General features: G+C 44.7%; 2 protein-coding genes across 2 annotated transcripts in view; both read left to right on the forward strand.

The window, feature by feature from the left end:
• GAA (glucosidase, alpha; acid) overlaps positions 1-12,149 on the forward strand; it is a 31,667-nt gene extending 19,518 nt beyond the window's left edge. Inside the window, exons 13-19 of the mRNA XM_015422468.1 lie at positions 133-284; positions 3,785-3,933; positions 5,438-5,579; positions 6,599-6,697; positions 6,915-7,079; positions 9,120-9,272; positions 11,267-12,149. Coding sequence (XP_015277954.1) covers positions 133-284; positions 3,785-3,933; positions 5,438-5,579; positions 6,599-6,697; positions 6,915-7,079; positions 9,120-9,272; positions 11,267-11,326 — 920 coding nt within the window. The 3' untranslated portion in view covers positions 11,327-12,149. The remainder of the gene's footprint in view (positions 1-132; positions 285-3,784; positions 3,934-5,437; positions 5,580-6,598; positions 6,698-6,914; positions 7,080-9,119; positions 9,273-11,266) is intronic.
• Positions 12,150-16,575: 4,426 nt separating this feature from the next.
• Positions 16,576-23,135, forward strand: part of CARD14 (caspase recruitment domain family member 14) — a 55,096-nt gene continuing 48,536 nt past the window's right edge. Inside the window, exon 1 of the mRNA XM_015422475.1 lies at positions 16,576-16,637. The gene's annotated coding sequence lies outside the window, so the exon portion shown is untranslated. The remainder of the gene's footprint in view (positions 16,638-23,135) is intronic.

A 23,135-nucleotide genomic window follows, 5' to 3' on the forward strand; every position in this document is an offset into this window, starting at 1 on the left:
GAGAATTCTGCTGTAACCACCAGCATCCTCCAACATCCAATTATAGAATCGATCATGACCTGCCTTGGGACTTGCTCATCAGTGTTGCCCAGTGCCAGTTTATTCCATGTATCTTATTCTCTCTACCTCTAGCTGTGCTGCTGTTTAATCTCTATGGCGTGCCATTGGTTGGGGCTGATGTCTGTGGCTTTGTGGGCGACACTTCAGAAGAGCTGTGTGTGCGCTGGACCCAACTAGGTGCCTTCTATCCCTTCATGCGAAACCACAATGATCATGGAAACAGGGTAAGGGGATGACAGCTGGTCAGTCTTGCAGTGCACGTAGAAGGGAAGTGGCAAGGGAAGACTGCGATTCAGTAGTGCCAGAGGATTTTTATTGCTATAGCTCCTCTTGCAAAGCCTGAAGTGCAAAGGCCAGTATTCCTCCTGCGTGGTTGTAATAGAATAAAATAGTGTGTGTTTGGTAGTTTTGGCTTCATGCCATTAAAACAAGCAGTTTCAGTGCATGATGTTCTTTTCCTCTTTATTCATTGCTGAACAGGAGCTAAAGGTTAACATTTCCTCCTAACTTAAATGGATCTGTTCCCTCACACAGTTGTGCTCATAGGAAGGGGAGTGAAAAAGAACCGACATGCAGTTCTGTAGAAATTAAACCAGTGGCCAAGTTTCACATTAAGAGTGACTCTCAGGAATGAGGTTAGGGCACTTTCAGAGCAGGAAAGAAGTGCAGTTCTGAGTTGCTTGACAAGGTCAGCACAGTTGTGTTTCTGCTGCTGGATGAGAGGAAGCAGAGGTCTTTATACCCTAGTGTGTATGTGTTGTTGTTGTTGTTGTTGTTATTATTATTATCTTTACTAAAACAACCATTCAAACAGTAACAGGTAAGTTAGCTCAAGGTAAATAATACATCACCATTACAAAGGGACAGCTATCAACCGACAGATTGCAACCGTTATAAAAGAGAGGAATCATGTTTTACCACAAGTTTAGACTCTTAATTATATCAGGTATGACATCCTGATGTACCAAATATTCAAGCAAAGGAAGCCAAATAATAGCAAAATTAATAGAAAATTTACAACAGTTCACTTCATTAATCCTATCTGTAATTCTAGACATTATATAAAGTTTCCATAGCTTGGTGTGCCAGTGTTGTCTCTTTGGGCGGCCTACAGTGTTCTTCCAAGAATAAGCCACTGCGTTTTTAGCTGCTGCTAACAAGATATACGCTTAACAGTATCAGAAGACTGAACATTAACTTGCCATCTGTTCAAAAAAATGTGTTCAAACATTACACTGTACCTCATAACCAGTTATAAGCTTTCGTTGTTGCAAGACATCCTTCCAAAAAGGTTTGCAGTTTCGGGTACTCCAGCCAGCAAGGCATATAATGACCCAGATTACCACACTTCCTCCAACAAAGAGGGGAGGCTGAAGGCGTTGTCTGTGCCAGCTTTTGTGGAGTTAAATACCAACAACTGAGGATTTTAAAAGTCTGCATCAATGTTCCCTCTAAGCTCCACAGTGCTGTGAGCAGAAATACTACCTTGTGAGCAAAAAAAGGCTAGCAGCATTAAAGTTGTGAGCAAGTCTACATTTGACTATTGCGTAAATTATTTTTAGGAAGATTATTTCCATAACCTTGTTAAAATCTCAGAATAAATTCTTTTAAACTATATTTAAACTATATTTTAAGAATAATTTAAACATTATAAGGGAAAACAGAATCAAGTCAAATTTCATTACACAAAATGTCTTCTATAGGGGTAGACCAGGCCCCCAGACAACAGGTGTACCGTACCCACCAGTGCTCCCTCTAAGCTGTGGAGTCTTGTGAGCAAAAATACTACTTTGTGAGCTACTGGCATCAAAGTTGTGAGCGAGCGATTTGGCTACTGCATAAGTTAGTTTGCTCTGGAGCCATCCTGCCTGAGCTAAGACAGAAATGTGTGAGCCGGAGGCTAAAAAACTATGAGCTAGCTCACACTAACTTAGCTTAGAGGGAACACTGGTCCGCATACTAATTTCTATTATGTTAGTACTAAAGGAAAAAGACTTCCAAATCTGCTGCCATTCCTCCGCATTCAAAGTAATGTTACAGATAGTGTGCCATTTTTTCTGAGAAGAAAGTAGAATAGAGGAGCTGTGGTCCTTTAATAACTTATACAGTTTGGTTATAAGATGTTTTCTAGTATGTTTCACAGAATCATAAAGAGCTTCAGATCCCGTCAATGGATTGTTCAATAATGAAAAAAGTTTAATTTTTGCTGCCACATGAGAGACTTGAAAAAAATGAAACCAATTAATAGAAAATCCATGCTTCTGCTCAAGGATAATGTTTGTGTGTTATTATAACATAATGTATTTGTAAATCATTTATATCCCACCTTTCTTCTTCCATGGAAATCAGGATAGTTTACATGCGATTCTGAGGAGGTCTCCTATTTAGACACTGGCCAGATTCAGAACTCCTTAGCTTCAGAAAGGCTGTTGTATTTATCATGTGTCCTTCATCCATACTTTGAATACACAGCAGTAAAAACCAAAATATCCTTATTGTGCAAAGAGGAAACCTTTATTCTGTGTTAATATAAATTACCCAGTTCTATGTGTGTATAATATAATGCACACATTGTCTTTCATTTAATACCTATATTTGCCTTTTTTTGTTTCTGCTGATCATGAAGAGCTATGATGTCCACCAGGTCCACCCCCTGTCCACTGGGAATGCCTGCTAAGCCCCTGTTCTCACGTACTCCATAGTTTCTGAGATTTCATCAGATGTTGCCCATGCACTTTCAGCCACAACTGCTGGAGACATGCTGCATGACTGAAGAGGATAAATGTTGTCATATACCATACTCAGATGGTACACAACTCTGACTTGATGTTCAGCCCCATAAATTAACTACATTAGCTGGATTCTGCATACAGAGTAAATATTGATATAATAGTATCCAGTGGTATCCAGTGCTGTTCTAATTTTCCCCACTTCAGATACCTCTTGCCTGCCCACTTAACAATGTGCAGTCCAATTATTTTCACTTTCTGTGGCTTCTTATTTTTGTAGAATTTTCACAGTGGCCTTTAGGATATTGTGCCTTGAGATGGGTAGTAACTCCTCTGTGTCCTGTCCCTTCTCTGTGTGCTGTAGTGCTGTGCAAGGCCCTGGCGTGCCACTGCTGGGCCAAAAGAGGTAGAGGGGTCCTTGCAAAGAGCCACTGGCAGTTCCTGGGCCAGCACAATAAGCTGTGCTGGTAATGGTCACCAGTGCAGGGTCACAAGTCATGGCCAGTGAAATGCTCAGTGCTCAGCTAGTGGGCCTTGGGATCAGATCGGAGGTTTCTATTTAGGGGAGGGGCTGTGGTTCAGTGGAAGAGCCTTTGCTATGCATGTGGATTGCGGAAGGTCTCAGGTTCAATCCCTGACATCTCCAGTTAAAAAGAGTCAAGCAGTAGATGATACGAAAGATCTCTACCAGAGACCCTGGAGAGCCACTGCCAGTCTGAGTAGAGAATACTGATGGACCAAGGGTCTGATTCAGTATAAAACAAAGTCTCATGTGTGTTCATCCTCACTGATAATCAGTTCTATCCCACAGAATGTGATTGTGTTCCAGAAAAGGAAAGAACGTTGGAGTGATGATGACTGAAGGTTTGAGAGTAAAGAGTAGATTTCTGAATGCAATCTTGGCAGACTTGGTGGGGGTTGCCCCTTCTGGTATGAAAGCTCTGCAACACGATCCTTTGTTTGTCTGCAGCATGATGTTCCTTTCTGTCTTGCAGCCCCAGGAGCCATACATCTTCAGTCAAGGCGCCCAGAAGGCCATGAGAAAAGCCCTTCTCCTGCGCTACTCGCTGCTTCCCTACCTCTACACTCTCTTCCACAAGGCCCACTCTGCAGGGGACACTGTTGCTCGCCCTCTTTATCTGGAGTAAGTCAGCAGAGAGCTGAGATGACAGTGGCGAGTCAGGTGGGGTTTCATTGGGCTTTTAACTTGGACGTTTGGAGCAAGAGCAGCTCCAAGGTCAGGAATCTCTGTATGATCTTGGACTTCCATAGCCTTCCATTAGAGGGAGACTGAGCACCACATTTTCCATGCGATCTGCTGGCCTAGAACAAGAAAGTGAAAGGCACAGACTCAGCTTGGTAATAGTGTGCATGAAAACAATAGCTGATTCAACATAGCAGCCCTGGACTGAGGGGGGGGGGATATAATTAAAATACAAATGCAGCATTTAATTTAGAAAATGTATATGCCACTTCTCTGAAAGCTGGTAAAAAGATTAAAACTCTACATTAATATTACAACTCAATCAAAACTAGCCTCATTAGCAATATAACCATCATAACCTAACAGTCGTAAAACCAACAGTCCATCAACAGTTTATAACAACATAAAAGCAAGCCAGTTAAACATCAAAATAGGCAGGATATAGGCCATAACATCAGAGAAGAATACTAAAATGGACAGCTATAATGTGGATTAAAAGTTTGTCACTTAAATGCCTGGGCAAAAAGGAATATTGTAGCCTGACATCTAAGAGTTAGGCAGGCCTCAAAGGGGAAGGCATTTCAGTGGCAGGGTGCCACCACTGAGAAAGCCCTGTCTCTGGTTGCCATCTATCTTACCTCAGTGAGCAGGAGCACAGAGAACAGGGCTTGGGAGGATAATCTTAGCTGGAAGGCTGGACTGTAGAGGAGGAGACATTCTTTCACATGCGGCAGTTTTGCTTCTCTCACTTTTGGGAAGCAGTAGGAGCCAGGTGCATTGGATGTACATCCAGCTCTCGAAAAATGGTCCGTGTCAAAGTACTATTATTGAGCAAGCAGAAGAGCCTGTGTAATATAGCCGAGTTCTAAATTTAGATGGGTGAATGTTGTGGGCATAGATGCAAATGCATGCTCAGCCACACAACAGATTTCTGGTCCAGTTGCGATTGGTCAGTCTGATCTACCCCACAGAACTGTTGTGAGGGTAAAATGAAGGAGAAAACCAGATGTCTCATCCTGAGCTCCACAGAGGAAGGATAGGATACAAATGTGGTAAATAAGCAATTCAAAGACTCTGACATCCCTCTCAGTGTCAGCTGAAGGAAGCTGCTCTGAGATAGGAGAATGTTTTTGATGTGGTGGGGGAGGGGGGAGAGTTTCCTGACAAAAACAAAGTCTTTGAACCCAAGAGGGGGCTGGATCCAGCAGTAAGTGAGGCAGATTTTTGTCGATTTCCCCCCTACTACTACAAACTTCCACTTTCCTTCTCATGCTGTTCTAGGAGGTTCTTTGTTCCCTAGGAACAGCAGTTTCAGGAACAGTTCAGGCTACACTGCGGGGGGAGTGGAGAACAAAGTCCCATTCCATTGACAGGAATCCCTTCCATCAGCACTGGAGCTATCACTGGATCCAACCCATTGTCTGAATGAATGTCTTCTTTGTAGGTTCCCAGAAGACCCCAATACATGGGACATTGACCGGCAGCTCATGTGGGGAGCAGCACTTCTCATCACCCCTGTCCTGGAAGCAGGGAAGACAAAAGTCAGCGGCTACTTCCCTTTGGGCACTTGGTACAACACAATAGCTGTGAGTCTTGCTACCTCCTCTGGAAAAGACTGAGGTGGGGGTGCGGTCATTTGACAGAAGGGCAAAGACCGTAACTAGTGACTGTCTCCAGTGGGGACCAAAAACAGCTTGCAGCACTGTTATGTCCTCTGTTTTATCCTCACAACATTAACCCTGTGAGGTGGGTCAAACTGAGAGCGTGTGACGGACTCAAGGTCACCCAGCAAGCTTCCGCGGCAGAGAGGATTTGAACCTGGGTCTCCCCAATCCTACTCTGACACTTTAACCATTATACCACACTGGATTTTCCCTTTTCGTCTCTGACAAATACAACTTTCCACATCATGTCAGAGTTTCTGGATCGAAAACACATCCCTCTGTTAGAGGACTGTATAATTTGAATTTAAACAGGGTGCTGGTAGTGGCCTGATTGCCACTTTGTTGGCATATGGACATCCCCTCTGCGTTCGTTTTCTCCCCCGTCTTTTGGTTCCCTTTGCAAGAAGACTAGAAGCTCACTGGTACTTGAAGCTCAGCCATGTTTATGGGTCCTATAAATTCTCCCAGCCACGGCAGTGCTTGGATGCCTGTCATTTTCGTACCTGTTTTACTTCTGATGGTGCAGGGGAGAGAGAGGCCTTGAGCACTTGATTGTTTTAAAGCAACAGTGACCTGAATCATCCAGGGTTAAAACTAACATTAGTAATCTGAAGTTAACATGGATTTGAATGTAGGAAAAGACACTTAAAATTAGCAGGTGTGTGCTAACGTACATATCTATTTTTAATGGAAAACACTGGCTGAACTCTAGTAAATGGGCTTATTGCCTGTGAGCTCAAACAGTGCACTGTTCTTCCATTCCTCAACATAAGCAGAAAGGAGGGAACATTTAAGAGGTAGTGAGCCATCTAGGGGATAGGCTCCTTTGGTGACCAGCTTTGTCTGAATGTAGGGTATCTTTTACGTGTTCGTTCCGTCCACCACCCACCTCCCCGGCAAGCACATCCCATTGTGTATCTGTTTCTCCTGCATCTTTTCAGGGATCCACCATTCACAGCAAAGGGCAGTGGATTCTTTTACCAGCTCCACTTGACACAATCAATGTCCACATACGTGCAGGATACATCCTGCCGCTGCAGGTGAGTCGCCTCTACTGATTTGTCACACGCATCAACACCACTACATGCGTGCACCTATAAATGCACACTCAGAATTTTTGCTGATAGAACTGGAGGAGAGTGGTAGGTGCTTCTGCAGGATCGTCTTGGTGAAGGTATCTTGGTTGGGGGGGGGGTGTTTGTGTATCACTGAAGAGAAACCCGGACTTTGATGCTGGGTTATACCTTCTTTCTTCAGGAGCCTGCCTTAACAACCACAGAGTCCCGCACAAAGGGGATGACCCTCGTGGTGGCTCTGACACCAGAAGGGGTGGCGAGAGGTGACCTGTTCTGGGATGATGGAGAAGGACTGCTGACTTTTGAGAAGGGCGACTACACACAGATCCTCTTTCTGGCAAGAAATGTGAGTTTCTGGAAGAACCATTCTGATCCCAAGAATGGAAGACTAGTAGTAAAGAGATGTTCCTTTAGCTGTGCCTTTAAAAAAACATTTGCCTTTTTAGTTTTTGTTACCTGCCTTGAGACTCTGAGGAGGAACAACTTCTGAAAGTCAAATAAATAAGACCCATCAAATGGGAGGGATAGAGGGGGTCTGAAGAGGGTGCGCAACCAAATTCCTACTGTAGTCCTGTCCAGTGTTCCCTCTAAGCTGTGGAGTCTCATGAGCAAAAATTCTACTTTGTGAGCTCCTGGCATTAAAGCTGTGAGCGAGCGATTTGGCTCTGGAGCCATCCTTCCTGAGCTAAGACAAAAATTATGAGCTGGAGGCTAAAAAACTGTGAGCTAGCTCACACTCACTCAGCTTAGAGGGAACAGTGGTCCTGTCCAGTGTGCCCCATCTTTTCTTGAAAGAGTTGTCAAATTGGAAGGCTACCCAAGAGATAATAATTTCTCCCCACCTAGAGGGTATCTCTTGAAAGATTCGTTCACCTCTTTCCTTCAACGCTTCCAAAGAGGGAGATTCAACAACCTCCCTAGGTAGTTCGAGCAATCGATACAGTTAAGGATATTTAACTAGCATTTAATCTATGTGTATTTCTGTCATTTTTAAACCATGTCTTTTGTTCGTTGGAAACGATGGACTTTGCACTGTGTTTTATCAGACTTCACAGGAGGACCACAGAGAGTCAGAGAGACAGACAGTATCCTTCATTTCTGCTGCTCTGATGCTATCCCTTTGATGAGTAGATTGCCATTATTAGGGAATCTATCCTCCTTCTAGCTGGCAACTTCTCATCACACTTCTCCATCTTGGCACCGTGAAGGCAGGACATGATTAGGTGGCTGGAGATCTCCTGGGATTACACCTGATCTCCAGGCGACAGAGATCAGTTCCCCCTGAGACGATGGCTGCTCTGGAAGCTGGACTCTGTGGCATGATGCCCCACTGCAGTCCCTCCCCTCAAACCCTGCCCTCCTCAGTCTCCAGGTATCTCCCAAGCTGGAGCTGGCAACCCTACGCCTCCTGCATCTCTCTCCGTCCTCATGAGTTCGGCTGGGTGAGACTCCTGTCTCTGCTCTATCCCGTCTGGGATGGAGTTCCTTACCTTACCATAAAGGACTCATATTAGTTTTGCAAAGATAAAAAGGCTCTGTGTGTAACTTTATTTCCCTGCAGCACACACAGTTCAGGTAGATTCTGCTGTGACCTGTGTAGTAGAGATGGGACTATAAAGATTTCCCCCTTTTTTGATTATTCATATTTCTCTGGTTTTTATAGATTTATTCTTAAGTAATATTTTATTAGGATGTTAGAAAGGCCTGTTATATAGAAGGCTTTCCTCTTGTAGGTCTGATATTGTTAGCAGACAACATAATAGGTACAGAGTTCATGATTCTGTAGTTCTTAGGGCAAACCTTTCAATGTCTGGGTCAGATAAGACTTTAGTCTCGTATGAAGAATCCTTGCCCATTATCATTTAGGTTAGGTTAAGTAAACACTTAGTTTGACGTAGATATATGTTTCTTTATATCTGGCCAATCAGAGGATTATTACTCAAATTACCACTGTCTTTTGTAACCAATTATGCTGTTTGAATATTGTTTTCTTGGTGATGTCAATCCATGTATAAAATATCATGTATTTCCTGAATATGTTCAGAATATGCTCAAGAAGAAGAAAAAGAAGAAAGTTGTCAATTTTTGATGAGTTATTTGGTCTAATTGTTTTCCTATTAATTGAAGCATATTTCCTGAATATGCTGAGAAGAAAGTAGTCAATTTTGGATGGACTATTTGGTCCAATTGTTTTTTTGTTAATTGAAATAAAACATAGATCTTCCTCCTCATTTGACTTCATTTTTGACACGGAATCTAATATGTACAACACCTGTGCCTTGAGCGCTCTGCCAACCCAACATTCCTTCATTGTTGAGGGAGGCTTAATTTGGTTCCATCCAAACTGCCACGCTCTCCAACGGCTCATCTCCTTCCTCTGTTACAGGGCATGCTGGTTAATGAGATTGTGAGGCTCAACGGCCAAGTCGATGGGCTGTTGCTGCAGGAAGTGACTGTGCTGGGTGTTCCCAGCCCTCCTCATCATGTCCTGGCAAATGGCATTCCTGTTGCAGACTTCTCTTACCGCTTAGACTCTAAGGTAAAGTCATCTCTGGGTGCAGAGGGGGTCTCCCTCTTCTGTTTGCATTCCAAAAAGCTATCCCATGAGACCAACCTGCAGGGAGGTTATGGATTAATTCCAGTTGTTTCAGCACAGAAGCATACAGCATGTTTTGAGAAGACTAAGAAGGCAAAGTAGGGCTGAAGGATTGAGTCTAGTGATCCATCAGCGAAAGCGCTGATTGTCACAGATCTTTTTTTCCACCCCCTCCCTGTAGTGTAGTTCTTTCAGACTATGGGAAAGCATATTCCTGGGGTCATGGGACCTGCAGGGACTTACAGCTGTGCTGGTCGGGGGGCTGCAGAGGGGAGGAAAGTGATGAGATTGTCCTTCTGCCTCTTCTGTCAATGCAGCTGTACTAATGGAAGAGATGGGGGAGGGTAACATCTCCCCTTTCCTCCTCCCCACTGCAGTGGAATCAAGGGAAAGATCTGCAGGCCTCGCATTTGCGTTATTGTTGGAACCGACCCAAAGAGTCTTGCTCTCCTCCTCCTTCGTATTTGTAGGCCTTTATTGGCATATCGGCAATCACAACTGAATAATAATCCAATCAATACACTACAGAATACAAAATCCATCAAATATCAAACTTCAGACAAGAATTTCATAACGGGGGGGGGGGGGGTGTGGCGGGGGGGGGGGGGAGGTCCAGAAACCATACTGTATAGAATTTTCTTTAACTTTAAGGACTTCCACTAGAAATTTAGCAACTACAACAGTAATTTCAGGAGTCAAATCATTCAAAAGGAACTGACATTTATGATCTTTATTCAAATGGCTTTTAGAATTAATCAATTTAGAAAGCAACCTTTTCCTTGGGCACTCATAAAAAGGGCAGTCTGGCAGGAGCTCTCCTCCTCCTTCTCTCTGGTCAGGCTCAATATTCGGCCCATTATTATCTGTCTTTCCTCTGAGGAGCACAGAATAGTATACATGATTTTCCTTTCTGTTTCATCCTCACAACAGCCCTGTTAGGTAGATAAGGCTGAGACTGAATGACTGACGTTGAATCAGCTGGTGAGCTTCATGGCTGACTAGAGATCTGAACTTGTGTTTCCTAAGTCAGGTCTGACACTGTAACCATTAAAACCACACTGCCCCTCCTCCTGCTGATACTTTTCAATTTATGTAAAAATACAGATAAAGGAAACATATGCGTATTGCCATAATTCTTGATACTTGGTGTTAAAAATCTTGTGGTAATTTGTTTTTAAACATGGACATAACCAAATAAGTATTTTGGAACCATTTCTGCGTGGAGCATGCATGCTTGCTTCCTCTACTGCCTGAAACAAATGTGGTTATGTACCTAAACCAGTGATACTCAGTGGCTTTGACATGCCACCTGAGGCTCCTCTGAGCACTGTTCCCCAATGTGCCACTTGCCCCATGTTTGAGGAGTGTGGGGCAAGGCCCTTGCCTAGTGGGACATCTGACTGACAGGTAGTTTTTACCTTGAAACAACAGCCACCAGAGGAACAGGTAAACTGTGAACCTTCCTGAGGTGCAGGCCTCATGCCAATGAGGCTTTTGGTTGAGGGTAATTTTGAATGTGGCTGTGAGTGGTGGAGTGGGTACCAGTGATCTAAAAAGATGAGCAGGCTCCTGCAGCCACTTGCACCTGATCCATCTGGGCCTTGAGCAGCTGGCCTTTGGGAGCCGTGGGGGGCTCCCACCCATCTTGCATGGAGTGAGGGCCACTCCTTGCTTGGCCCTGGTTGAAGGGGGTTGACAATTATTCTGGAGCCCCAGAATCACTAAGAATGCCCCTGGTCTTCAGAACCACATGTATAGGACCCCCAAGGACAAGATGGTTCGTATAATTTGTGCCTCAGTCTCCTGGACTGTGAGCCCACCTGCATCCTCATATGCTCCAACAGGTGATACCACCTGAACTAGTCCGTCGTCCCTCATTGTGATTCCTGAGTCCTGACTGAGCAGCTGCCACTAACTGTTCCTTCTTCCTCCCTCAGATCCTTAACATCTCCCTTTCTCTGCTGATGAGGGAGCAATTTGTCATCACCTGGTCTTGACCCTAGAAGGAATGCTCATCAGTTTTGCAGAACCACAGCAAGGAATGGAAAACTAGTGATGAATGCTCATGATGTCCTGATGATTTAGCTAAGAATGCTTCCTTTAGAAAAAGAACTGTGTCTTTTGAAGAAAGAAGAGGCCCCTCAAATTTTCATTTAAGGAAGATGCTTGACCTATTGCTCTGAATAAGACTGAGCTGTTCTATCATGACACTGTTTTCTTGTGCCATTCTTGTAATGTTCTCACTTTTCCGGGGGAGAAAAATCATGGAAAAGGAAGAGGGCTGCTGTTCTGGTGTGACAAGGGCTCCCCCAATGGTACTCCCAGGTCTAAGATTAAGCCTACACAGGTGCAGAAACAGAAGGAAGTCCTCTTGACGGGCTCCGTATCAGTTGCTATGCTCCATTCCTTTAGGAATCAAGGGCCAGTCTCCCATTGGCTAGAACAATCCCAGACTGAGCTCTGAAGCATTAAGGGAAATGGAAGCAACACTGTCTTGGAACAGGAGTAGAAATGCTCAGGGAAGAACTGCAATATTTCAAAATGGTCAAATCATGCATTTCACAGCCATTTTTTTTTCTTTTCATGTAATAAGTGCAGCGGGGGCAGCTAAACGTGAGATGCTGATCGTGCCAAATATTCCTGTTTTCAGAAACAGGCTTCAGGGTGGAAGCAGGATATCTGCTGCAAGAGCAATTCTTACCAACAACATAAAGCCACCTCCTCTTAGGATAGATACAAGGTGAAAAGAGACACTTGCAGTGAGAACTTAGGGAGGGCAGGGCCTTTGAAACTTGCAATGTGTTCTCTGTACTGATCAGAAGTGGCATGTTTTTCCAATAAAGATTTTTCCTGAATGCTGCATATTTACTGTAAATGGTGTAGTAGCTACTTCATAGATGAATCTTGACTCTGCTCGTTCACTTCTTATTCATTGCATTCACCTTCCCCCTAAGAAACTGAGAGTAGGCTGAGTGTTTTCCCATCCCAGTGCCAGCCCAGTTTAAACAGCTCTAGTTTTAATTCTGAACTAGGATTAGGTACATTCAGACCATTCCTGTGTTGGCTCAACAATTATTACCAGCAGTCAAATGATCAGTGATAAAAATGCCTAAATCTGTTTTTTTAAATAATCCTTTACTGTTACCCTTTGAATTACAAATATACAAAAGAATAATCAGCAGAAAGACAGAACAAAAACCTACATGATTATGCTAGATGCAGTGATCACATTAGAAGAAGGGATAAAATAAAATAACCACTGTCATGCTAAGGTTCTATTAATTCCTAATAGATAGTAATTTAACAGGAAAGGGGGGGGTGCCACCCTTTACCTAAAGATATGGAACTGCTAAATGTGCTAGCCCAGGTTTCATGGCTACTATCAGATACAAATGATTGTGTCAGCCTCTCAGTGGGAAAATTCATAGGCGCAGTAATCAAATATAAGAGAAATAATACTGAGTAAGGTCTTTAAAAAAAAAATTGGTTCCAATTTCTGTTTAAGGTGATATCTGTATGAGCAGTACTAGACAGATAGACAGCTAGGTGGAAAGGGGGAGTGATGTGTACCTAGTGATACTGGTGGTGGTGGGGCACAGGAAACAAAAATTGTGGCCAGCGTGTAAGAGGGAAATGCAGGCCTGTCACTTCTGGGGTGTCTCTGATTGTATTTCAGAAAGCACTTCTAAACGTTAAACTATAGCTAAATGCAAATATTCTCTGCATTGCTAAAATAGGTAGAAGCTTGTGAAGCATAATATAAGGGGTCACAAGATTGAACTATTCCATAGTAACCAAAACCTGTTGCAGTGCCCTACCCTCAAGCTAGAGTTAGCCATTAGAACCAAGATTAGACCAGAGCTTTCAAAGCAGGAGACTAATCACTTTGCCCTAGACAGCCTGTCTGTATTTCTGAGGACTGAAAAAATAACTCTTCTGCTTGTCTCTGCCCCCACTGGGTTTTGTTGCCACCCTTTTTTGTTTCTATGCAATCATGGGCTTCCAGTAACTTAACTCACCTCCAGGCTGGGTGGAGCTTCAGACTGGGTTTTCAGGTATGTTGACAGGGACTTCCTTGCTTAATATTTGCGGCTATTGCTATCACAGAGTAGGGTGTATATTGATGGTGTTTGACTAGAATTGGGGAAAACTGTCTTCAAATCCCTACTTGGTCAGTCAACCTAGCCTACCTAGTGTGGTTGCTGTGAGGATAAAGTAGTAGGAGGAGAGTTACATGCCCAGGGAAATGCTGATCGCCACTTTGGGGTCAGGAAGCAAATTTTTTGCCAGGCCAGTTTGGCTGGGGATCCTGGAGGTTTCTTTGTCTTCTTCTGGCAGGGGTCACAGGGTGTATGTGTGTGGGTATTTGTGACTTTCCGGCATTGTGCAGGGGGGTTGGACTAGATGGCCCTGGAGGTCCTTTCCAACTCTATGATTCTATATATTTTGCCTTGCCTTTGGAGAAAGAATAGGATAAAAATATTTAGCACCTGAGAAATCTTACAGCCACTTCTTGCATTTTCTCCTTTTCCCACAATCTAAATTTAGACTATAAAGACTGCCCATCTCTTTTGCTCGGTTGATATTCTGTAAAACTCTATAGAGGTGGTGGTGGTAAGTGCCATCGAGTCACAGTCAGCTTGCACGGACTTTGTACAGTGTGCCGTGCAAGATACGTTCGGAGGTAAGTTTGCTGTCGCCTGCCTCTGTGGGGGAGCCCTGGACTTCCTTGGTGGTCTCCCCATCCAAGGACTGGCCAGCAAGGGCTATCCAGGTCAGGGCACCATATACCACTAAATAACTAATGCCAAAAATAAAGTCGCTATCTAAACAAAGCAAAATGTTTAAACCTGATCCTGCCCTCCACCCTTGGACATCTGCTTTGCCTGTTTTTTCTTTCCCTTACAAAAAATTATAAGGGCTGATTCTTAAGAGGAGTTTCATGCCTCCTAGGAACACACAGAGCAAATGCTGACTGGGAGAAAGAGAAGAACCCCCCCTCCAGCACCATCTGTCTCCTTTTTTCCCCATCCTGAAATTACCTCATGGTTGCACCATCCTCAGCAGGGCAAATAGTGGCTCCCCAAGGCCATTTCAGGTCAGTAAAGTGGCAACGGGGGGGGGGGGGGGGAATTTTTCCTCTTCTTGTGCGTGGTTGATCCCAATCCAAATTATGCCCATGGGCATGCGAGAAGCATGGAATTCTATAATGCATCTTTGTAACATGTGAATTGGCCTCAGTGATTGTAAAGGTTAAGATTGTCCAGATTACTGTTGCTTGGCCAATGCACAGCTAAACTGTCAATGCAAAAAGAATGAGGCAGCATGACTAAATAGTGCATGGGATGCTGCCTAAAGATATCACCTGGCTGGCCTCGGCTGGCCTTGTTACCTCTGTGACCCCCATGTCTCTGCTATTTGGTGCAATTGTAAAGATTGGAATAGCTTGTCTGGGGCTGAGAGATGAGTCAAATCAGCATACCTCACAGATGAAAGAAGGTGTAGCAGGCCAAATTCACACATGCCACAGAAAGTGCTTTTTTTAGCCTTTCTGTTAGTGTACATGTGAGAAAAAAGGCACTTCAATGTGTATGACTATCGGATTTTTAATTTGTGAAAAACATTTAAATGGTTATGAGTTTCTCAGTCTATAGATGGCCATGCAAAGAACGTTCTCTAAGAGTCACACTTCACTTTGACGGCACTTTATATTCCATGTGTGGTTTATGTTTGTACCTATTAGCCCTCGTTTTTCCAAACCCACCTGAACTAGACCCGTATGTTGTGGTAAAGGTAAAGGTTCCCTTGCTCGAAAGCCAGTCGAATCCGACTAGGGTTGCGGTGCTCATCTCCATTTCAAAGCCGAAGAGCCAGCGCTGTCCGAAGACGTTTCCGTGGTCATGTGGCCGGCATGACTAAACACCAAGGCGCACGGAACGCCTTCCCACCGAAGTGGGTATTTATCTACTTGCAATTTCTTGCTTTCGAACTGCTAGGTTGGCAGGAGCTGGAACTAGAGACAGGAGCTCACTCCATCATGTGGCACCCGGGTCTCGAACTGCTGAACAACTGACCTTCCACAGCCTGCAGTTCAGCATCTTAACCACTTGAGCCACCGCAGCTCCCTATGTTGTGGTAGGACACAACAAAGCAATCTGTCTTTTTTCTGTCCCAAACCTACTGCCAGTCAACATAACTAAGTGATCACATTGTGTTCTAGTAACCTGAGAGAAATGCCCGTCTGTTCGCTCTCTCTGCAGAGCCTGAAGTAAAAAATTAACAGCGTTTTATTATCATGGCTTAATCAGAACTTAGAACAAATTAGAAGACTAGAAGCAAAGACTGCTATTTGAGAGGGTAGGGTTATAGCTTGCCAGCCTAGCCCAAATAAGACCTGAGGGCTTGCATTGTTGCTAATAGACACTTTTCTGTTGCATAATGCACTGCAAGTTTGATTAGCATTAGGGGCTACTGATTTCTATAGCACCAAAACTTATAAGACTATAAGATCAGGCCAATGCCCCATCCAGTCCTGATTCCCTAATCTTAAATGCCTTTACTTAGGAGTGACTGCCATTGATTTAAATAGCTGGTTACTTCCTAGTAATCATGTCTAACATTCTAATTAGTTGATGTCTATTGTGCCCTTCTTGTGCCCTTCCTCCCAGAAGCTCAGATTTACAAAAATGGTTCTGTTCTCCCCCACTTTATCCTCACTGCCCTGTGGGGTAGATAAGGCTGAAAAAGAATGACTGGCTCAAAGTCACTCAATAAATTTCTTGGCAGAGTAGGTATTTGAACAGTTGTAGACGAACAGTAACCATTGGCTCCATACCAGATTAACATTTTCCACAGATAAGGACAGTTATTGATATTCAACACACTGTGAGGGAATGAATGTATCCATATTTTGTCATTCCATTCAGAGCTGGGAAACTGACTTTGGAAGACATTCACTTCCCAAAGACTGCCTGAAGGTGTATTTGAACCCAAGGCTCCTACACTTCAGCTGTGGGGCAGTATCTTGAAGGAGGTCTGAATTGCCAGGTAACTAATGATACGTTGCTGTGCTGGAACAGAGCCAGACACCTCTGTTGGGTTAATGTGTCTTTAGACCTGGCAAAGTTCCCAGGAGGAAGAACTACTGTTGGGTACATTAAAATCTCCCTGGTGCAGAGAGAGAGAGAGAGAGAGCTGGCCCTCCTGAAAAACTTGTTTAGCTGCACTCTTCAGAAATCACAGTCTCCTTCCAAGACATGCAGCATCAATATCCACTCAACATTCACTGCTGTTGATCAACAGGGACGGGTAAGACAAGCAAGCGGGAAGTCTTCTTTTGCTTTCAGGCTTTTGCCTGGTTTCTCTTCAGATCACATAAATCTTTTGCTCAAGGCAGCAGATTGGTCTGAAGGGGGGGGGGGCTGCTATTATTTTAGTAAGAGAAATCTTAGGTCTCCATCATTTTGTCCAGGATAAAGGAGCTCAGGGTGTTGGGGGTGAAGCAAGGTCAGAAATTGATGTTTTTATTTTTTTCTCACCAAGGTTCCTGATCTCACAGTTAGGGAATCCTGGAGTTCTAGTCTCCAACCTTTTCTGCAAATTTAACCTCCACTTTGTGTCTTTTTTTCTTTGTTTTATTTCAAACTTTTTCATAGAAACATTACTTGAGTCTTTTTAAATCCAGTCTTCAGTCTTCATTCCTACCTGCAACCAACAAAGTATGTGCAATTGCATTTGTTCCCAATTATTCCTTGTTAACTGTTTATCTCTTCTCTCCGCCTTCCACACTTCAATTTGATTATGAATTTCAAGCTCCTTGGGAAGAGGGGCTTCTTGTTTTCATATGAGCAATAAAGTGGTAGCAAACGTAGCATCCATTGATGCCATTTGTTTGTATGAATAAATTATCAAATGAGAAAAGAAACGTGGTGTCCTGATTCCCAGCTCCCACTTCTCCTTGCCCCCCCCCCACCACTACAATTGTCCTCTATTAGCCAGAGTCATAGAATCAAAATCCTGGCTTCTAAGCAACTGCTCCCTTCCAGCCATGCTGTTGGGGGGGGGTATAATTTAGGCTTAAATTATATATCACATGATCAGCAAGAAAAACTGGCCTGATCACTGGTATATCTTATCAAGCACTTTATTTTGCTGTGTTTGCACATCGAAGAGAATGAGCTGGCGAGGAGGCTACTGCATCAGACTGCAGGTGGCAGATTCTAGCTGTACTTGTTCTTTTGCATAGAGAAAAAGCTCCCTGCAAACAGACAATTGACAGAGAGAAAATTTTTGCTTCATTTGTGGCACTGTTTTGCTATTTGTAGATTTAAAAAAAAGGGGGGGTAGTATCCCAAAATGTTATCCTCCAGGATCTCCACCTGTTATGTGGTACAGTCCATGTCCATCCTATCCTACCACCTCGTGTCTCTTACTGCATTTCCTTGCCCATGTTTGTGGCCTGATGTGAGTCAAAAGCACTCACTGCGGTAAGACTTTGCACTCTTAGCAGTATCTTGTTTAAACTGGGCTGCTACCTGTGCAAAGCTGTGCCTGCTCTGCGCAGGTAGGAGCCCAGTTCAGTTGAGATGCTGTGTGACTGCAAAGTCACGAATGGCAAGTGCTTTTGCTCCCCCGGCACCAGATTTAAATCAAACCTGGGAGCCAAGCATTAAGCATGATGCCCTCCTCACCTCCCTCCAAGGGCAGATTAGCGATTGCAGCCAGCGGGAAAAGTCCCAGTGGACTTTGGGGGTGGATCCAGGAGAGGGTGGGGTTTGGGGAGGGGAGGGGCCTCAGCATGGTATGATGCCATGGAGTCCACCCTCCAAAGCAGCCATTTTCTCCAGGGGAGCTGATCTCTGTCAGCTGGGGATCAGTTGTAAAAGCGGGAGATCCCCAGGCCCCACCTGGAGGCTGGCAACCCTGCCTACCTGGCCTGCTGTCCCAGGCCCGCAGCAGTGCAGCAGCCAAGCCAGGCCTCCCTCCCTCCATGAGGAGGGCATGGTAGTGGAGCCTGGGAGAGAGTGGCCTTTGGTGAGGGAGGGAGTTAAGCAGGGGTGTGATGCCATAGAGTCCAGCTTCCAAAGCAATCATTTTATCCAGGGGAAGTGATCTCTCTAGTCTGAAGTTGAACTGTAATTCCAGAATGCCCTCCTCCATAGTTGGCAACCCTAGTTGTGATGGGGGCTTTCCAAGGCCATTTTTGGCTGCCCAGTCTGACCCTGCCTCCTTCCCTCTGAATCCCTGGCCCTGGGTGAAAGATCTAGTTATTATAGACTACACAGGTTATTGTAGATGAAACTATTGGGGGAGGAGACCGGATTGTTATTTGTTTTCTTTTACTTAGTACAGGAAGGCAGATTAAGATTTGTGCCAAGGTGTGGGTATAGACTTTGTCCTGTCAGGCAGCACAGATTTCTATTCGTCTTCTTGCACAATATTACATTTCCCCAGCCACCTAAGAACGTCAAGGCATGCGAGGGATGTGGGCATGCGAGGGATGTGTCTGCTGGCAAGGCTCCTTGCCCAGCTGTACTTTCCTTGCTTGGCAAGTTTAGCAGAGATGTTGCTCTCTACCACTTCCTTCTGGTTGGGAAACCAAATCTGATTGGTTGAAGCAAGGCAGAGGAAGGAAGAAATGCCTTTTGTGTGTGTGTGTTGTCTGCTGTGTTTGGATAGGGTAATGCTCTCACCCCTGCATTAGAATCTTCCAGCGTGGTGGTGTTGGTGTTAGAGTGGTGGACTAGGCTCTCTGGGAAACATGGAATTTGTTGGATGATTATGGGCCAGTTGCTCTCTTTAATCCTGAACTGTGTAGGCTTGGAGTTCTCTCAGAATTACCCATGAGCTCCAGAGTACAGAGATCAGTTCCCTTGGAGGAAGAGACCATTTCAGAGGGAAGAGTGTATGGCATCGCATCTCTGCTAAGCTGCCTTCCCTCCCTCAGAGTCCTCCCTCCCCAGACACTGCCATCAGATTCCCAGAATTTCCCAAGCTGGAGTTGGCAAGCCTACCTCATAAGGTTGCTGTTGCGAGGACAAAATAGGAGAGGGGAGAATGAGGTTGTACGCTGCTTTGGGTTTCCCCTGAAAAGGAAAATGAGGTGAAAAATCCAAATACGAAAATATTGCCTTGATCTACCTTTAGGGTCATTGCCTCCGGATGTATGGGGGAGGGATTTATGTCACTACTAGCCTGCTACCCATGCTTCGCTATGGTATTTAAGTTCCGTAAATCCAGTTATAATACTGATGATGTGAAATTTGAGATGTGACATTTCTTGTAGAAATTCTAACAGAGAAGACTGTAGTGTAAGAAATTAAGTGAGACATACGTACTTTTTTTCCCTCTCTACTGAAGGACCTCTCTCTAGACCACATTGGTGGTTCTGCCCTCAAGTGCTAGGATCACCAGGCTGCTTGATGAGCCCACTCTGGAGCAGGCCACATAGAACTGTCCATTGAAGAAGCAGTCGTCTGTTAAGTCAACTCCTGCTACCTTCCATGAAAGTGATGGCCTCTCTACTTGTGTTCCTGGATTGTTTTGTTCATATGGAGACTGTGTTGTTCTGAGCACCTCAGGGTGATCTTGCTGGTACTTGGCCTGTGCAGCTGAGTGCACTGAAGGAGTACTATGCGCAAATGTCTTTGCCGCATTCCTAAGTTGCCTCCTCCTTGTAGTGTTGGGGTATCTGGCTCGACATTTGCCAGGAGCTTTCCTGGGGGCAGTAAGAGGTGAGAGGGAGAGTTGGTATGAGGGAGTAGTGATGTGGTGGACATTTCTTCAGGTTCATGAGGGAGGCACGCATCGAAATGGCTCCTAGAAATGTCCTTTACTATCTCCCCATAAACATTCATACTCTGGCCGTGCTCCTACACCTGACAGACACCAGCCTGTCTGGTGTGTGGGGGGATTGTATTTAAAGGCATCGGGGAGCCTAGGCCAGCAGCAGTGATAAGGCAATCCTGCTGAGCTAACCTCCCCGGCAGCTGTAAGCATCCCACCTCCTTTCCTATACCTGTCAGGCAGCTGCCTGTCCAGTGTAGGAGGGGGAGGGGGATTAGAAGCTACTGTGGAGGTGGGGCTGCACCTGACAGACAACCGCCTGGTAGGTGTAGGAGGTGAGGGGAGTGTGTTGGAAGCCAGCCCACTTCCTCTCCTACACCTGACAGGCAGCTCCCTGTCCAGTGTAGGAGGGGGGGAGGAGTATTAGAAGCCACTGTAGAGGTGGGGCTGCACCTGACAGACAACTGCCTGTCAGGTGTAGGAGGTGGGGGGAGTGTGTTGGAAGCCATCAGAGAGGCTGGGCCAGCAGCTTTGCTTCACCTCACAGGTGGTTCTTGGCCACACCTGATTTCCTCAACTATCATTAGCTCTCTGTAGTCCCCTGTAACTGTTGTTGTTGTTTTACCTCAGAACACTGAGCTCTGCAGCTGACCAATCAGAGAGTGGGGGGTGCAGAGAGGCAGCTGCCTGCCAGCCACATAGGAATCAGTGGGGGGAGCACATTTTTCCCCTTTCGACCCCCTTGGGGGGGGTCGAATTTCTAAAAATCCCTTCTTAGCAAGCACCTACACCACGGTAGGAGTGCTCTCCCCAAATTTGGTGTCTCTAGGTCCAGCGGTTTGGCCTGGGTGTTGATTTTACAGTGAGGGGACTTTCTTTTATATATATAGATGTGCGAGAGTTGGACTATAAGGAAGGCCGAGTGCCGAAGAATAGATTCTTTTGAACTATGGTGCTGGAGAAGACTCTTGAGAGTCCCTTGGACTGCAAGAAGATCAAATCAGTCAATCCTAAAAGTAACCAACCCTGACTGTTCCTTGGAAGGCCATATAATGAAACTGAAGCTCAAATACTTTGGCCACCAAATGAGAAGGGAGCACTCACTGGAGAAGACCCTGATGCTGGGAAAGATTGAAGGTCAAAGAAGATGGGGACGGCAAAGGATGAGATGGTTAGACAGTGTCATAGATGCAACGAACATGAAATTGAGCCAACTTCAGAGGACGGCGGAAGACAGGAAGGCCTGGCGTGATGTGGTCCATGGGGTCGCAAAGAGTCGGACTCGACTGTGCAACTGAACAACAACAAATAGAAGGATTATATGTTGTTGGAAAGCTCAGTATAGTATAATGGTCAGTGTATTGGACTAGAATTGAGCAGACGTGGGCCAGCCATGAAAGTTTTTAGATGCCTTTGGGCCAGTCAGCCTAACCTACCTCACAGGCTTGTTGAGATGATAAAATGGGGGAGGAGAAAACCATGGCTGTAAACTCTTTGAAAGCAGAGTATTGTAGAGACTTGATAGATAGGTATTGTTTGGTGTAGTAGTTAAGTGCACGGACTCTAATCTGGGAGAACCGGGTTTGATTCCCCACTCCTCCACTTGTAGCTGCTGGGTGACCTTGGGCAAACCATAGTTCTGTCAGAGGCGTTCTTGAAAAGAGCAGTTTCTGTCAGAGCTCTCTCAGCCCCACCTACCTCACAGGGTATCTGTTGTGAGGAGGGGAAGGGAAAGGAATTTGTAAGCCACTCTGAGACTCCAAGTGAAGGGTGGGGTATAAATCCAATATCTTCTTCTTCTTCTTCCTTAACTATAGATGTGTTTGTTTATTTAATTTTGCATTAAAATGTTTCTACTAAGACTCCTCCCCCAGAAAAAGGGGCTCAAAGAGGCTAAAAAATGTAGATTAAAAGATATACAAAAAAGAATTATTTTCAGCATCAGCAGTTTGCTACTCTTAAAAGAATACAAAACTGACATCATCCCTGAAGACAAGTGACATTTGATCACAATTATAAGTGTCATGAAAGATGCAGTGTAGATTTGTGCAGAGCAAATGAGCTAGAGGCAAATTCAAGGCCGCATATCAGTCTCCAGGCCTTTCTTCTGAACGTGGTAGAAACACATATTGTAAATGTGAAGGATTATACAGGTGGCTAACATCTAAGAGGAGCTGCGGTGGCTCAAGTGGTTAAGATGCTGAACTGCAGGCTGTGGAAGGTCAGTAGTTCAGCAGTTCGAGCCCCAGGTGCCGCATGACAGAGTGAGCTCCCATCTCTAGTTCCAGCTCCTGCCAACCTAGCAGTTTGAAAGCAAGAAATTGCAAGTAGATAAATAGGGACCATTTCGGTGGGAAGGTAACAGCGTTCCGTGCGCCTTGGTGTTTAGTCACGCCGGCCACAAGACCACGGAAACGTCTTCGGACAGCGCTGGCTCTTCGGCTTTGAAACGGAGATGAGCACCGCAACCCTAGAGTCGGATTCGACTGGCTTTCGAGCAAGGGAACCTTTACCTTTAACATTTAAGATGTAAAGATACATTCATATAGATTACCTCCTAGGTTTATGTGGTGCATGAGGATGGTTTTAATAAACTATTCCTTGAGCTCTGTAGGCATCTTTAGCTTGTTTGCTGGTGTTCTGTTTATGATGCACTGTGAACACCTCTGCTTGTTTTCTGCATTTAAAAAACGACAACAGAAGTTAGAAACAAGATCACTGAAATATGTGCAGATTTGTTTAATTGTATATAATTAGCCTGTACAAAGTATACAAACTCAAACAACTTTGTATATATTTGCATACTTGGTTGTTTCTGCATGGGGAGGATCAAGTAAGAGAGGATACTAAAGTGCCGCACCACTAGATAGCTCATCTAGACGCCCTTCTGCAGTTTCTCTAGGGATTATTTTCAAAATTTCAAGCCTATTTTGAGAGATAAAAATCTGCTGTTCAAGGGGGGGGGAAGATTGAGTGCTGTATTCCACTCTGAATACTTAAATTGTTGTTTTTGCTGTGCTT

Source organism: Gekko japonicus, unplaced genomic scaffold (assembly GCF_001447785.1).
Source record: "Gekko japonicus isolate JY-2015 unplaced genomic scaffold, Gekko_japonicus_V1.1 scaffold1222, whole genome shotgun sequence".
Taxonomy (NCBI): Eukaryota; Metazoa; Chordata; class Lepidosauria; order Squamata; family Gekkonidae; genus Gekko; species Gekko japonicus.